At 54.4% G+C, this 12,523-nt stretch overlaps 1 protein-coding gene and 1 pseudogene across 1 annotated transcript; both read right to left on the bottom strand.

Moving 5' to 3' along the window:
- Positions 1-60: 60 nt before the first annotated feature.
- LOC119099379 (ADP-ribosylation factor 6) lies at positions 61-7,008 on the bottom strand. The gene is made up of 5 exons (XM_037222517.1): positions 6,939-7,008; positions 4,446-4,562; positions 3,907-4,010; positions 2,910-3,108; positions 61-1,436 (listed from the first exon to the last, which is right to left on the bottom strand). The coding sequence occupies exons 2-5, from the start codon at positions 4,525-4,527 to the stop codon at positions 1,294-1,296; spliced, it is 528 nt and encodes a 175-aa protein (XP_037078412.1). The 5' UTR covers positions 4,528-4,562; positions 6,939-7,008; the 3' UTR covers positions 61-1,293.
- A 2,160-nt stretch (positions 7,009-9,168) lies between these two features.
- LOC119098277 (programmed cell death protein 4-like) lies at positions 9,169-12,335 on the bottom strand (annotated as a pseudogene).
- Between the last annotated feature and the right edge of the window lie 188 nt (positions 12,336-12,523).

The following is a 12,523-nucleotide window of genomic DNA, read 5'->3' as shown; positions in this document are numbered from 1 at the left end:
CGGGCCGGTTTCTCGGGCACGTGTGAATCCATGCCATGCGTGTTCAGTCAGATTCGCAGCGCCTTCTCCCGATCTGTATTTTGTGCCGTATCCACGTGACAATGCGGGGCGAAATCTGCCAAAGCCCCGGTAAGAAACGACTTTCGGCGCGCGGGCACCACTAACAGCGCTGGCATACATAGCAGGCGGCACGGAGCACCACGTGTGCAGGTGTCACGGCCAGCGGTGAACACACGTGACCGGTCACACCCCGGGGGACCCTCTTCCAGGTACGCAAGCGGGGTAGCCAGTCTACCACTCGGTCGCGCTGGAGAACAAAGCGTTCGGGGTTAAAATATAGAGCCGCCCGCGGGCGGGCCCTGATCTGAGCTGCCAGCAGGGGCCGGGTTTTGTCGGTCTCAGCGGGTGCTGCGGTCGTCAGTGAGGCCGCCAACTGTTTCACCAGTGGGACGGGCCCTGCTGGAACCGAGCACCTGCGGCACGCTCCCGCGTCCCCCACCGGCCAGGCAGCACTTGGTTACATACAAGAAGAGTAACACTACTCACCGTCAAGCACTCCGCGCCCGCTAAACAGCGACGGCATGATGCCGGCAGCATGTCACACGTTAGAGTAGCGCGAATCGGAAACTTAAGTCAAACTGCCACCACTTAAAAGCACCGAGCTTAGGCAGCGCTAGCCGCCCGCGCCTGTGTGGAGCAGGTTGCTGATAAAAGACCGGGAGGCGGCATTTGAGTGCCGCGCGCACCGGCGGAGCGTGTGTCCGTTTAGCAAGCCCCGCTCCGAGTGCTGCAGTCCGGCACCGCGCGGAAACCAATATAAAGCTCTCCAAAAGCCCCAACATCACTACATGAGAACCCATTAGCGGGCAAAAGGCCCGTCTCGGCCGTCAGCGTCAATCACCCGGGCTACGACTGGAATGACTATTCGCATCACATCACACCATGAGCCAATGAGGCAACGCACATTTACAATAACGACAACGAATAACAGAGGTAACAACTGAGCCGGCCGAAGTTACGAATCACGCCACTACCCAGGATAAACAAAGCGCGCGAAGCTGTGACACCCTCCGCCGGGGAGATGTTTGGCATGCGTGGAGCTCTACGCATTCGGATTCGTCCGTACAAACGCCGCGCTACAGAAGACTAATCAAATACGCACACTCCCTGATCATTGGTTGCGTAGAGTCCTCCTATCACTTGTGCACATAGTCCGGCCGCCCACGGTAGGCGCAGGCCGTGCCTCTTCGCACCGCTTCTATATAAAACGGCCACGCCATCTAGCGAGCGCACTCATGACTTGTGATTCGACGTCAGCCACACGAGGCCCTCAAAGAGTCCGTCGCCGGTGGTGGCGCAGGCCGGTTGCACGTACCAGTTGCGGTCGTTTATACGCGTCAGGCCGAGCTTCTCCTGAATTTCGTGCGGCTTCATTGCTGTAATAGAACAGAAAACGGAGTCAGTCGCACGGACAGACGAATCAGGTTCAGAAGGGGCAAGTCGCGGCTCGAAAACGAGGATTGACGGTCATCCGACGCGCTTCCCGCATTCACCAGGTCACCCTGGACCCTCGCAATATGACGTCCCACCCGGGACATGCCGCGGCGGTCAGCCATGAGCCGGCCTCTCGGCCGTGTTGGCGGGAGTGACCGAGCGAGCGCACGGACCCCAAACAAGAGCAGCTGCGCGGGTTGAGGCGCCTTAAATGAAGCCTCCCACCATGGCCACAGTCTTGCCTACTACTCACTTCTCCCCTTCACCCAATAACCATGAACGGTCATCATTGGCGGAAACCAAACCATCCAAACCAAACCAAACGACTGCGCTTCAGCGAGTCTTGTACGAAGATCAGCAGGGGATGCGTTAACTATTGCGCGTCTGGGAAACCAGAGGTACGGGGTTCGACTCCCCGCGGTGCCCGCCCTTCCTGCCAGGGTGAGAGGCAGGCGAAGCCATATAGCCTCAGCAGCTGAGTGCGTCGTAAAGCCCCAATGACACACAAGATCAGCGGGGAGGAGCCAGCTTAGCACGGGGAGGGGTGGCGGGCTGATACATCAGCGGAAAGGATGACGGTTTCGCAGAGGCTGGCAGCTCACCTGGGAGGATTGACAGGCCAGTGAGGACATTACGGTCGGCAGGTTACCAGCGGAGTCGAAACTGGGAGGAGGTCAATGAACAGGGAGATCACGTGACTCGGCGTCGCCCACAATGGTGTTTTCCAATATTAATGATGATAGGAGACTTTACAGTAAGTGGTCTTCCGACATATCAGGAGGTAATAGTGAACATTAAGATACTTAAGAGCCACTGCTCAGCCAGGAGGACAGAGGGCTCAATGGGGAGGAAGGGCGGCCCAGCAATGACGTAACAGTGGCGGGGAGAGGCTGACGAACAGGGGGGGGGGGGGACAACATGGTCTAGGAGGGAGGAGAACAGACGGGAGCAGCGACAACAGTGGCGGCAAAACAAGACTGAGACACACCAACAGTGACAAAGGACTTCCTGCATCAGCAATAGACAATTAATTGCATCGAATAACAAGCACACTGACGATTACCGGCAGCTGCTAAAAGAGACGACGCCGACAAGGCAGGGCAGTGGTTCTTAGAATCAGCGCCTGCGATGGCGCTACGCATAAGCAGACCCCCCCCCCCCCCCCCCCCCAATACAAATATTGCATACCACTCCAAAAAGCTAAATCAGATGGACCAGACCGCCACGTGGCATACAAAACGCCCTGCCCGGGGCTGCCCAGTGCACGCCCCTGCCCAGCCTCTCAACGCGCGCCCCCTACCCGGCCGCGCAGCTCGCCCCCTGTCCAGCTGTCTGGCGCACGCCCCCACGCACCCTCCCAGCGCCGCGGCCTCTAACCGGCCACACAGCGCGTCCCCTGCCCGGCCGCCGCTCACCGTCTGGCAGGTCCTGTTTGTTGGCGAACACCAGGACGATGGCGTGTCGCATCTCTCTGTCGTTGATGATGCGGTGCAGCTCCTGACGCGCCTCATCAATGCGGTCGCGGTCGGCGCAGTCCACCACGAAGATGAGGCCGTGCGTGCCGGTGTAGTAGTGCCGCCAGAGCGGCCGGATCTTGTCCTGGCCGCCCACGTCCTGCCGACGGGCGGACCAGGTCAGCAGCGCCGGCCGCCAGGGCACGCGTTAGCCGCCTCACATCGCGGTCCCAGACACACCCGTGATGGACGTCCACACGCAGCTGGCAGTCACCGGTGATCTGGCCTGCCGTCCAAAGGCAAAACACCAGATGTTCAGTTTTGGCCATTTTGAGTGTTTGATGTCACTCGGTCTGTCTTCAAGCTGAATTCGGTTATTTAAACCATTAGCTGAAATTTTCACACACTGTTAGCCCTTTCTTCGGCTAAAAGCTTGTGAAAGTTTCAACCAATAATCAAAATAACCGAATTCTGTTCGAGAACATCAATCAAATGGCATGCAAAACAATAGACCAAAAATAAACATGTGGGGTTTTAACTCTTGATCGCGGCGGGGAACTGAGCCGGAAGTCCTCCGTGATCCAGAGATCGGAGTCGGCAGTTGAGCGACCGTAATCTGGCCAGGCTGTGCGAAAGAGTTGGTAATGTTTCTCCAGTACACAGCACCCGGATGAACTCACCTTGGGCGCCCGCAGCTCAACCGCCATACAGCAAAGGAACGTTAACATAAAACATCCTCATTTCCAGTACGCAGTGCCCATCGAAAGCCATCGAAAAACTTTTCGAAACCACCGAAAAGCCAGTCACAGACCATATCAATGAACAGATGCGCGTCTCACATGGCTCATGGTCGATAAACAAAGTCAGTGACTGTGACTGTCACTGTGACTTTAACAACAAAGTCAAGGTATTAGGCAATGAAGGGCAGCAGAATAGATGATAGCCGCATTCCACATACCCAAACGTTGAACTTGACGTTCTTGTATGACACCGTTTCCACGTTGAATCCCACCGTAGGTATTGTCGTAACCGACTGGCCCAATTTAAGCTTGTAAAGGATTGCTGAAAATGATTTGTCAAGGAGATCTTGGGGATTACAACGGACACATAGCCTCTGAGAGTGAGGAGCTGATGGAAGCAAGCAAACATCTAAGAACACAATGTGAAAATGCCCTCTTTAAAGCCGAGTGCACACAATAAACATGCCTCAAAGCATACTCTGTCCCCCACAGAAAATGATCTTCAAACAATAACAAAGCCCCACCATAGTTGTCAGAAGGCAAAACACCTCTTGTTTGAAAATGACCTCATTTGTCTTTGAGTACAATCTCAGGGCATGCCACTATGAGCAGAATACACTACTTGGTGAATTAAGCATGTGCACACCTTGGCGTGGGTTGGAACCAGGGCACAGAGGAAGATAAGCCACCTTGTTGCACCTCCCTACCACTCTAATGATTATGAATCATGCACATAAACTCATGCTACAAAGGATACTGGTTTTTCCAGAGGCATCCAGTCCAAGCATCAAAATTCGTATTTCCTTGTTGCCAAATATCTTGGAGAGAAATTTCCCCATCTTGAGACCATACACAGGTACCCTGAGCTTGCAGCCTGAAACAAGAAAGTACTGGTAAAGCAAAATACATTGTAGTTAACAACACATCAAAAACACAGTATTCGGCAGGACACAGCACATCTAATTGGTCAGCAAACTGTCAGACTCTGTGTAATTTAAATTCTTGGTTGTGCATTGCTAATACAACTAATGAGCCTCCAACAAATTTAATGATCTTTTACACCAGTAAGTGGTTTGCAGGTTCACAAAACATTTTCAGTTAAATTTGCTCAATAACATGAAAATATGATTCAAATGGAGCACGATTTGGCATAAAATACAATGAAAACTTAACCATCTTCAAATTCAATCTTTCTGTTTTCATGAATTTCTTAACAACAGGAGCTATCTAACCATACCACAATGACTGCAGACATGCTAAAAAATATCTTAATTCACTTGAGACTTGTCACCATATGAAACCTCTTGAAACCACAATGTCACAAGCAGGACATTACCAACATAAAGTTGCTGCAAAAAACATTATTAACTGCAAAATAACACCTTGCACGCAATATATCAAACTGCCTAATATCCTGAATTGTATCCTGAATTGGATTATGATCCATCTCCCATGGTACAATCTGGCATGCTCAGTGGCATAAAGCAGCTGATGATGCAACAAAGAATGCTGATGCCAGCTGGTAATAAGCTGTCACCAGTTACTGCATTCTGTGGTGGCATGAGAAAGTAAAGGTTACTCCTCCTAAACTACCAAACTATTAAATATTGCAGAGGACCACACAGAACCAGATGAGTTTGGTTGGGCCAGACTAGACTGAGCCAGGCTAGGTCATCTCTTAAGTCAGTCTTTTTAATAGGCTCATTGGCCAGCCATTGGTCAGGCTGGCCAATCCCAGCTCAGCCTTTTTGGTCTCACCTTAACATGATAAGCAATATCTTACTAGATAATAAACAGTAAAATGAAATCCACAGAGATGCCATGACAAAACACAACAGCCAGCATCAGCTTCCTGGCTACATTCAGCATAGCATGCTGCCATGCATGCCAGTTTCCAGTGTTGACAGTGAAGATCAGCCAGGTTGCAAAGGTGTCAGACCAGTTATCAAGATACTTCAGGCACGTCCAACTCTACCCCAAATGGGGCGGTCAATTTATCTGTTGGGGGCAGGAGCCCAGATAATCTGATGACCATGGGGTTCCCAAGATTGTCTCTACAATCTTATTCACAACTCCTGGCTTTTCATTACCCCTACTGATCAAGGTACCCAGAGTCAAATGATACTGAATTTATAATCCAACAATTTGCATTCCATCTTTACTTACAAAATTTTTAGCAATTAGAAATATATTGAACACCTTGAAATACAAACAGTAAATTCTAATGGCCTGAAAGAGGTACTTCACATTAACTGCTGAGCAGCATCATACAGATGTTTTCAACTGGTCTGCCTGTTGAGCACAAAAAGCAGAGATCACCACAAGAAAGATGCTTTGATCACATGACAAATTTTGGTCCAAGCACTTCAATTTAATTGGTACATCTCTGGCTAAAGGAATGCTGCTAAGGCTGTCACACCCAAGGCTGTACAAGATAATATGGGAGCAATGGACAACTGACAAATAAAACAAACATGGTATGCATTTTTCTGTTACACACATCATCTAATCCAGCCCAATACATGTGTCAAGGGATCATGTGCTTCCCAAGAATACGGTGAGCTACCCTAATTGAAGAATTGCTGCTCTAGGATACCCAAAATGTACTAAAAATATTAATTCTTGCTTCAATACCAACCCAACAAGATCTCATTGCAATCTGCCATGTTTTGTGGGCTGGTGCAGGCTGGGGTAGGGAACATGGGATGTTACAAGCCTCCAAGCCAGCCTGTGAGAACTCCATCCACAGTGCCGAATCCCTACTTTACATATGCCGAACCTGGATCATGCCCTCACAAAAGTAGCAGCTGAGCAGCTGACAAAGCAGCTGATGAGTGAATTGTGAATGCTATCATTGCACAATCATCACTTTCAAAATTTAGAGACAATGATATTGTGCAACAACATTTATTACATTTCCTCCACTGTATAAGCCTATATACATCTTCGTTCCAAATTGGCCTCATGGGTAAACATGCCTACTGTCATAAATGTCATGCTCTACAAAAATCGGAAGGTCTAAAATGAATCCATTATCTTTGCTCAGCCTGGTACATACTTTTCATTTACTACAATGTTCATATAAAAATAAACCATCTTCAGTAGGTCAAGCACCAGCCAGTCCATCACCCGGAGCCGACGATCCCGACATCTCAAGCCAGTGAAGTTAATGCGGTTTACCCTTGTCCCATCTCCAGTGCAAGCGACCACGAAGAGTACTCAAAGTAACTCTGAATTCATGCCTTATTACCTTTTCAACCTTCATACATAAAATACGGACCCGATCCCGCGCGGTCCGGACCAGACGCCCAAACCTGAATACAGCACGGGGCACGGCGCTGTAACAGGCCTAGCGTGCGATAAACCGCTGCGTGGCGCTTACGCCGCAACGCGGTGCATATGTCACGAACGGGCCGCTCCCATCAGCTGCTGACAAGTCAGCTGACTTCATGGGGCTACACTACGCACGAAGGAATGAGGCGCTGTCAACCTTGGATTTCGACATTACCCCGTCAAGAATGCACGTTGTTTGCATTGTGGTCGGCGCGGAAGGGTGGCCGTATCTTTCTCAGTTTAGAGAAAGCTTTACTCCCCTCGACTTTAAAGTAAAATGCGTGTTCTCCGTGGCTTATCTACTATTAACGCACCAACAGGATAATCAATTCGTCGACCCCCACACCACCATTGTCCTAGTCCGCCAAATATAACAACTGTCTCGCAACCATTTCTCACGTGACACGTGACACTTAACCTCATTACGGAAGCATGCATTCGAGTACCTAGACTGTTGCCGAAAAAGAAGGCAGCTTAAATGTGGTGTGACGTAACATTTTTTTTTTTTAAATGCCTCTACACCACAACCGTGTGCTGCAGCCGTCAGCCCACGTTAAGCAATGCCACGCCTGCATTGGTTTCTTCTCGTCACACATTCGTTGCTAGATGCAGGTTCGGCACCTGCCCATAATTGGCATGTGGGGCTCAGTCATGTATTTCGGTCACTTAATACCAGCAGGCGGCCACGACAGAATCACGCATCACACGTGGAGCGGCGAGACACGCCGAACGGCTGACTTAACACAACATACAGAAAATACCCTACAATTCAACTCTGACACCGATAGAGGAAATACTTATCAAACAGCTAAGATCTAGATGGTCGACAATGAGGAAACCCTCGAGGAAGCCTCGAGCAGGACTAGCACTAGCCGATAAACCGCGACCCACGAACGGCCCACTAACGGACCGTCACCGCGCAACCCACAGCAGAGACCGAGGCCCTCAGCCCAACCCGAGACGAGCCGTTTTATGACAAAAATCCCACGCGTCAAGAATACCCAGCTTCTTCTCACAGCAGCAATGACGAAGCGCTAAGGGACGGTCGCTGCACCGAGCCCGGGGCGAGGGGCTTGAGCAGCCAACAAGTAACAGACGCGCAGGATCCATCGATAACCGAACGCCGAGTGGCAGAAACGGGTCGGAAAGTCAGGCCAGGCGCCACGGCACGTATATCTAATTGTCTCGGGTGAACAGTGACGTCACGAACCAAACGTTTGTACTTCTCGCCTCCACGCAGAACGCAGGCACTCGCACACAGCACGTGCCCCCAGTCTCCGTCAAGGTCAGGGCGGCGCGGCGCCGCCCGCAGCGGCCGTGGCCCGCCGGACCCCGGTCAGGCACCGTTCCCAGCGGACGGGCGCGGTTGGTCCCGGCCGGCAGCCGCCGCGGACGGGCGCCAGCGACACTGACCTGATGAGACGTCAGTCCACCAGCGGTCACGGTTCTCGGTCAAACGTAGGCGGTCATCGATCATATCACACCTCTCCCCATCCACCCACCCACCCACCCACACTGAAATCACAGCTCTGCGGCAGAGCGCGCACCACTTCATCACGCATTTTCTGATCACACGGTTGGTCCAGACAGGCACCACGTCGCTCAGGTGCTCCCACGGCAGTCCGGTCTGTCAGCTCGTCGGCCATCTCGTCTGTCATTGAAAATGAGCGTCTGCCAAACCAGCGCTGTGGCTCGCGCCCCGGCCGGAGGTAATTAAACGTCAGTGGAAGAGGCCACCTCAGCCACGCTCGCGCCGTCACACGTCTCAGCAGTCCCACCCGCGAACAAGTCACACAGTCTGACGGCGTCCGCAGCACGCGAAAATCACCCGCAGCGGGTCCGCTCCACAGCCACACTCGTCCCTGTCCGCCAGTCGCGACCGCAGGCCACACGCAGGCTCTCGCACGTCTAGTGGAGGTAGAGGGAGAGAGAAATATAGAGAGACAAACACACAAACATTACGGCGCTGAGGACGGCCGGGCCGCGAGCGGCACAACACCGAGGAGGGAGGGCGGGGCTCGCCGACGCGTCGCGGCGCCGCCCAGCGTCCTGATCGACCGCGCACCGCACGGGATCTGGCGCGCGGCCCGCTCGCCCGCCGCACCACACGCGCGCGCCGGCGCCGGTCGGGCCGGCCGCCGGCTCGCTCAGTAGGCGAGCCGGGGCAGCTCGCGCATTGATGCGTCCCCCGTCGCCCTCCGAGACGAACCGCCTTGCGGCCCCTGCGAACATGAAGCGGCAGTGAGCGGCGCGCGGCTGGCGGCGCGTCAGGCCGGACACGCCAGGCAAGCGTTACTACAGCCGGGAGACAGCACGCCGTCAGGACGCCACCACAATCAGACACCGTAAGGGAGCACGCCCCGCCCCGGCGCGACCCCGCTCGTGACACGGCTACCAGCCGCGTCCAGACCCGGTCCTGGCCCTAGCCGGCTTCCACCGCGCTCCTCCGCTCTCCCCGTGCCACGCTCACTTGGTCGGCATGCGGCGCATGGTGTCAGCGCGAGATGATGCCTTCTGGAAGGCCAGGTGACGATGAGCTCCAGCAGGCGTAGGCGTCGGCAGTCCAGCTGTGTGTCCGGCATGGCGTCGTAGACGCGCAGAAGCCTGCGGTCGGCGACGGCGGCGTCAGCGATGGGAGGGGCGTACACGCGCAGGAGTTCCTGGACACGCCTCTTCCCAGCCACGGTGAGGGGAGCGGCGCGGGCTCGCCGGAAGCCATGTCACGGCCAGAAACGGCGCCAGGTCCCGCTGCCCAGAGCGGTTAAGGCCCAGGGAAAGGCATCGCTACCGAAGGGTGGCTCACGAACTGCTTTGCTGAGGAAAGGAGAACGCACGGATAGCAGTGCTCGCGAACACCGGATCAGCACACATTTCACAGCAAACGAAACTGGGAAATGTGTGAAACATCCCATGCAGGCACGTGCTTTTTACTGATAAAAATCAATATGCATCACATGTCTAGTGCTCAGTTTCTGAGCCTTGACTTGCTGATCATCATGACATCATTTAAGTCCGCGGCAGCGTGCGCTGATCACCAGTCACTGAGCTCTGCCGGTGAAGAGGCGGACCGTCGTATCTGCACCTCTGCACTATCACTATCTGCACCTGCACAGAGGACCCACCTCGTCCATCTGGTTGGTGGTGAGCACGCAAGCGCCGTACATGGTCTTGAGCAGGCGCACCATCTCCTGGATGGACCTGGTGTCGGAACGCTCAATGGCCATGGTGACCGCCTCGTACACCAGCTCGTGGTGGAAGTGCGGCACCTCCAGCTCCTTCAGACACCTGTCCCGGTCGACGGCGCAGCCACGGGGTGAGGCACGTCAAGCAAAAGCGCAGCGCACCCCGGCGTGGGCACCGCAGTGGGTTGGGCGCAGCGCCATCACGTGATCGCAGCGTCCACCACGCGTCTACGGCCAACACACCCGCACACGTCTTGACAACGCCGCGGCAGCCGGCTGCCCCGGCCACAGCGCCGGGGCCATGCCTGCCGCGAACCGAAACCGGCACCGCGCCGGCGAGCGGCCGCACTCACCGGATGGCCTCCTCCACGTCGCTGGAGCTGAGGAACTCCTTCAGCAGCAGGATCATCTGCTTGACCAGGTAGCGGACGGGGCGGCGCGGCCCGCCCGTGCCCCACACGTTGTCCAGGCGCACCATCCCGTGCTTGACGCTCATGAGCAGGTCGGCACGGTCCAGCGCCTTGCTGCAGCCAGATCAACATGACGCTGTTCATCAACACGGTCGACTGCGACGTTACAAGCGTCATAAACTATCACACTGGCTTTGAGGGCAGCTGACTTTATGAAATACCACATTCGTCCACAGTGTGTAGCGGATATGACAATAAAACGCGACAACAATGCGCTATCTCTGCCGGTCGCCAAACTATGACGCAGCGGAACAGCCCACAGCAAAACCGGTGGCATGCCACGCGGCAACGAGCAAGGACAGCCCAATTCAACCGCGGCCAGCCAAAGGGTTTCCATACGACTTTACCACCTGCTTTCCAAAACGTGAGTCAACACGGCAGACAACTCGTCATTATCGCAGCCACAACACGACCACTCAACCGGCCCGAACCGCTGACGTCACTCGGCGTCACTGTTGAGCGAACACGCGACGCCCGGCGGCCGGAGACAGCCCGGCCGCCGCCACTCACATGGCGTGCCGACACTCCACCCTGCCCTTGTGGCTGGACAGGTACTTGGGGCAGACAGTCGTCGGCCACGCAGCGGGCCATGAAGTTTCCCAGGATGTCGGACGCCTCCGGACAGTCCAGCACCAGGTCGGGCAGCGAGGCGAGCAGCGCGTCAAAGCCTGAGAGCGGCACCCGTCAGTGGAGAGGGGAAGATGAATGGGCGCCCGAGCGTCGCCGGAGCCGAGAGCAACGGCATCACAGCAGACGAACACACCGCTTTTACCGTGGTGTGCGCCAATATGACGTAATGACGCAACCAGTCACGGTATGGCAAAGCGTTTAATTTTATGACACATCTCATTAAAACAAACACCAATATGATATTCAGCATGTCTGCTGACGTTAAACATCTTACCCAATCCCTACTCAGGCAATGACGACAGTCTTGCACAGGAAAAGGAAACTCTGTCCCACGCATTGTGAGCCAATCTAAGATAATCTACCCAAAAGACAATAACCTGTGTAGATGTGCACGGGAATTGCATCACTTCACAACCTTTTGTTACCGGCATTGTTCGGCGTCCCAGCCAAAGGTTTGACTGTCAGGGTAACTACGGTTTAAAACATTTGTTTTGCGTTCAGCCGTTTTAAAGCGACTTGAACTGGTTCACGGCCGGGCAGCCCGCGGCTCTGGGCGGTGGCACGTCTTAAAGATTGCACCAACAAACGCCCTTACTGAGCCCAACGCAACGATACAAATAAAATCGGGGACGCGGAGAAAGCTGACAATTTCGCCGGACATTGATAGCTGATTGCTGGCCCCGATCGCACGAGAAACCTGTGCGAATCAATAAAGGTGTTCCTACTTTGAGAACATGCACACTGGCAATGCCGCTCAACAACTGAACCTCAACCACAATTTCTTAGAATTTAACGCACCATTAAGCTGAAGGTCAGTATTTCCTTGTACTGATGCCATCAGCTCGGATACTTTACTTTTAGGCGCGGGCATCGGGAGAGCCTCGGTAAGGCCCGAGGGCCCGCACCGCGATCGCGCAATCACGTACCGCGACAGATGTCGGTCTGTGTCAGACACTCCTGGTAGAGGTCCGACAGCAGCACAGGAGGTCATCTCGCGTGCGACGGCTTGTGGTCCATGGCCCCCTCCACCATGGCGAACCAAACCGTCGCAAGCGACGTCCATCAAAGGAATCCATCGCGCACGTCGCAGGCTGCAGCGGTCACGGCCACCGCGCATCGCACATAGACGCCGTCCCATGCACGCGGCATACGCGTAACTCACGCACACGCACCAGAGCTGCACTGACGACATCCTCTCCCTCTCTCCCTCTCTCCCTCTC

Source organism: Pollicipes pollicipes, unplaced genomic scaffold (assembly GCF_011947565.3).
Source record: "Pollicipes pollicipes isolate AB1234 unplaced genomic scaffold, Ppol_2.1 Scaffold_4740;HRSCAF=5597_pilon_pilon_pilon, whole genome shotgun sequence".
NCBI lineage: Eukaryota > Metazoa > Arthropoda > Thecostraca > Pollicipedomorpha > Pollicipedidae > Pollicipes > Pollicipes pollicipes.
The sequence above is the reverse complement of the archived record's forward strand: the minus strand, read 5'-3'. Positions and strand labels throughout refer to the sequence as shown.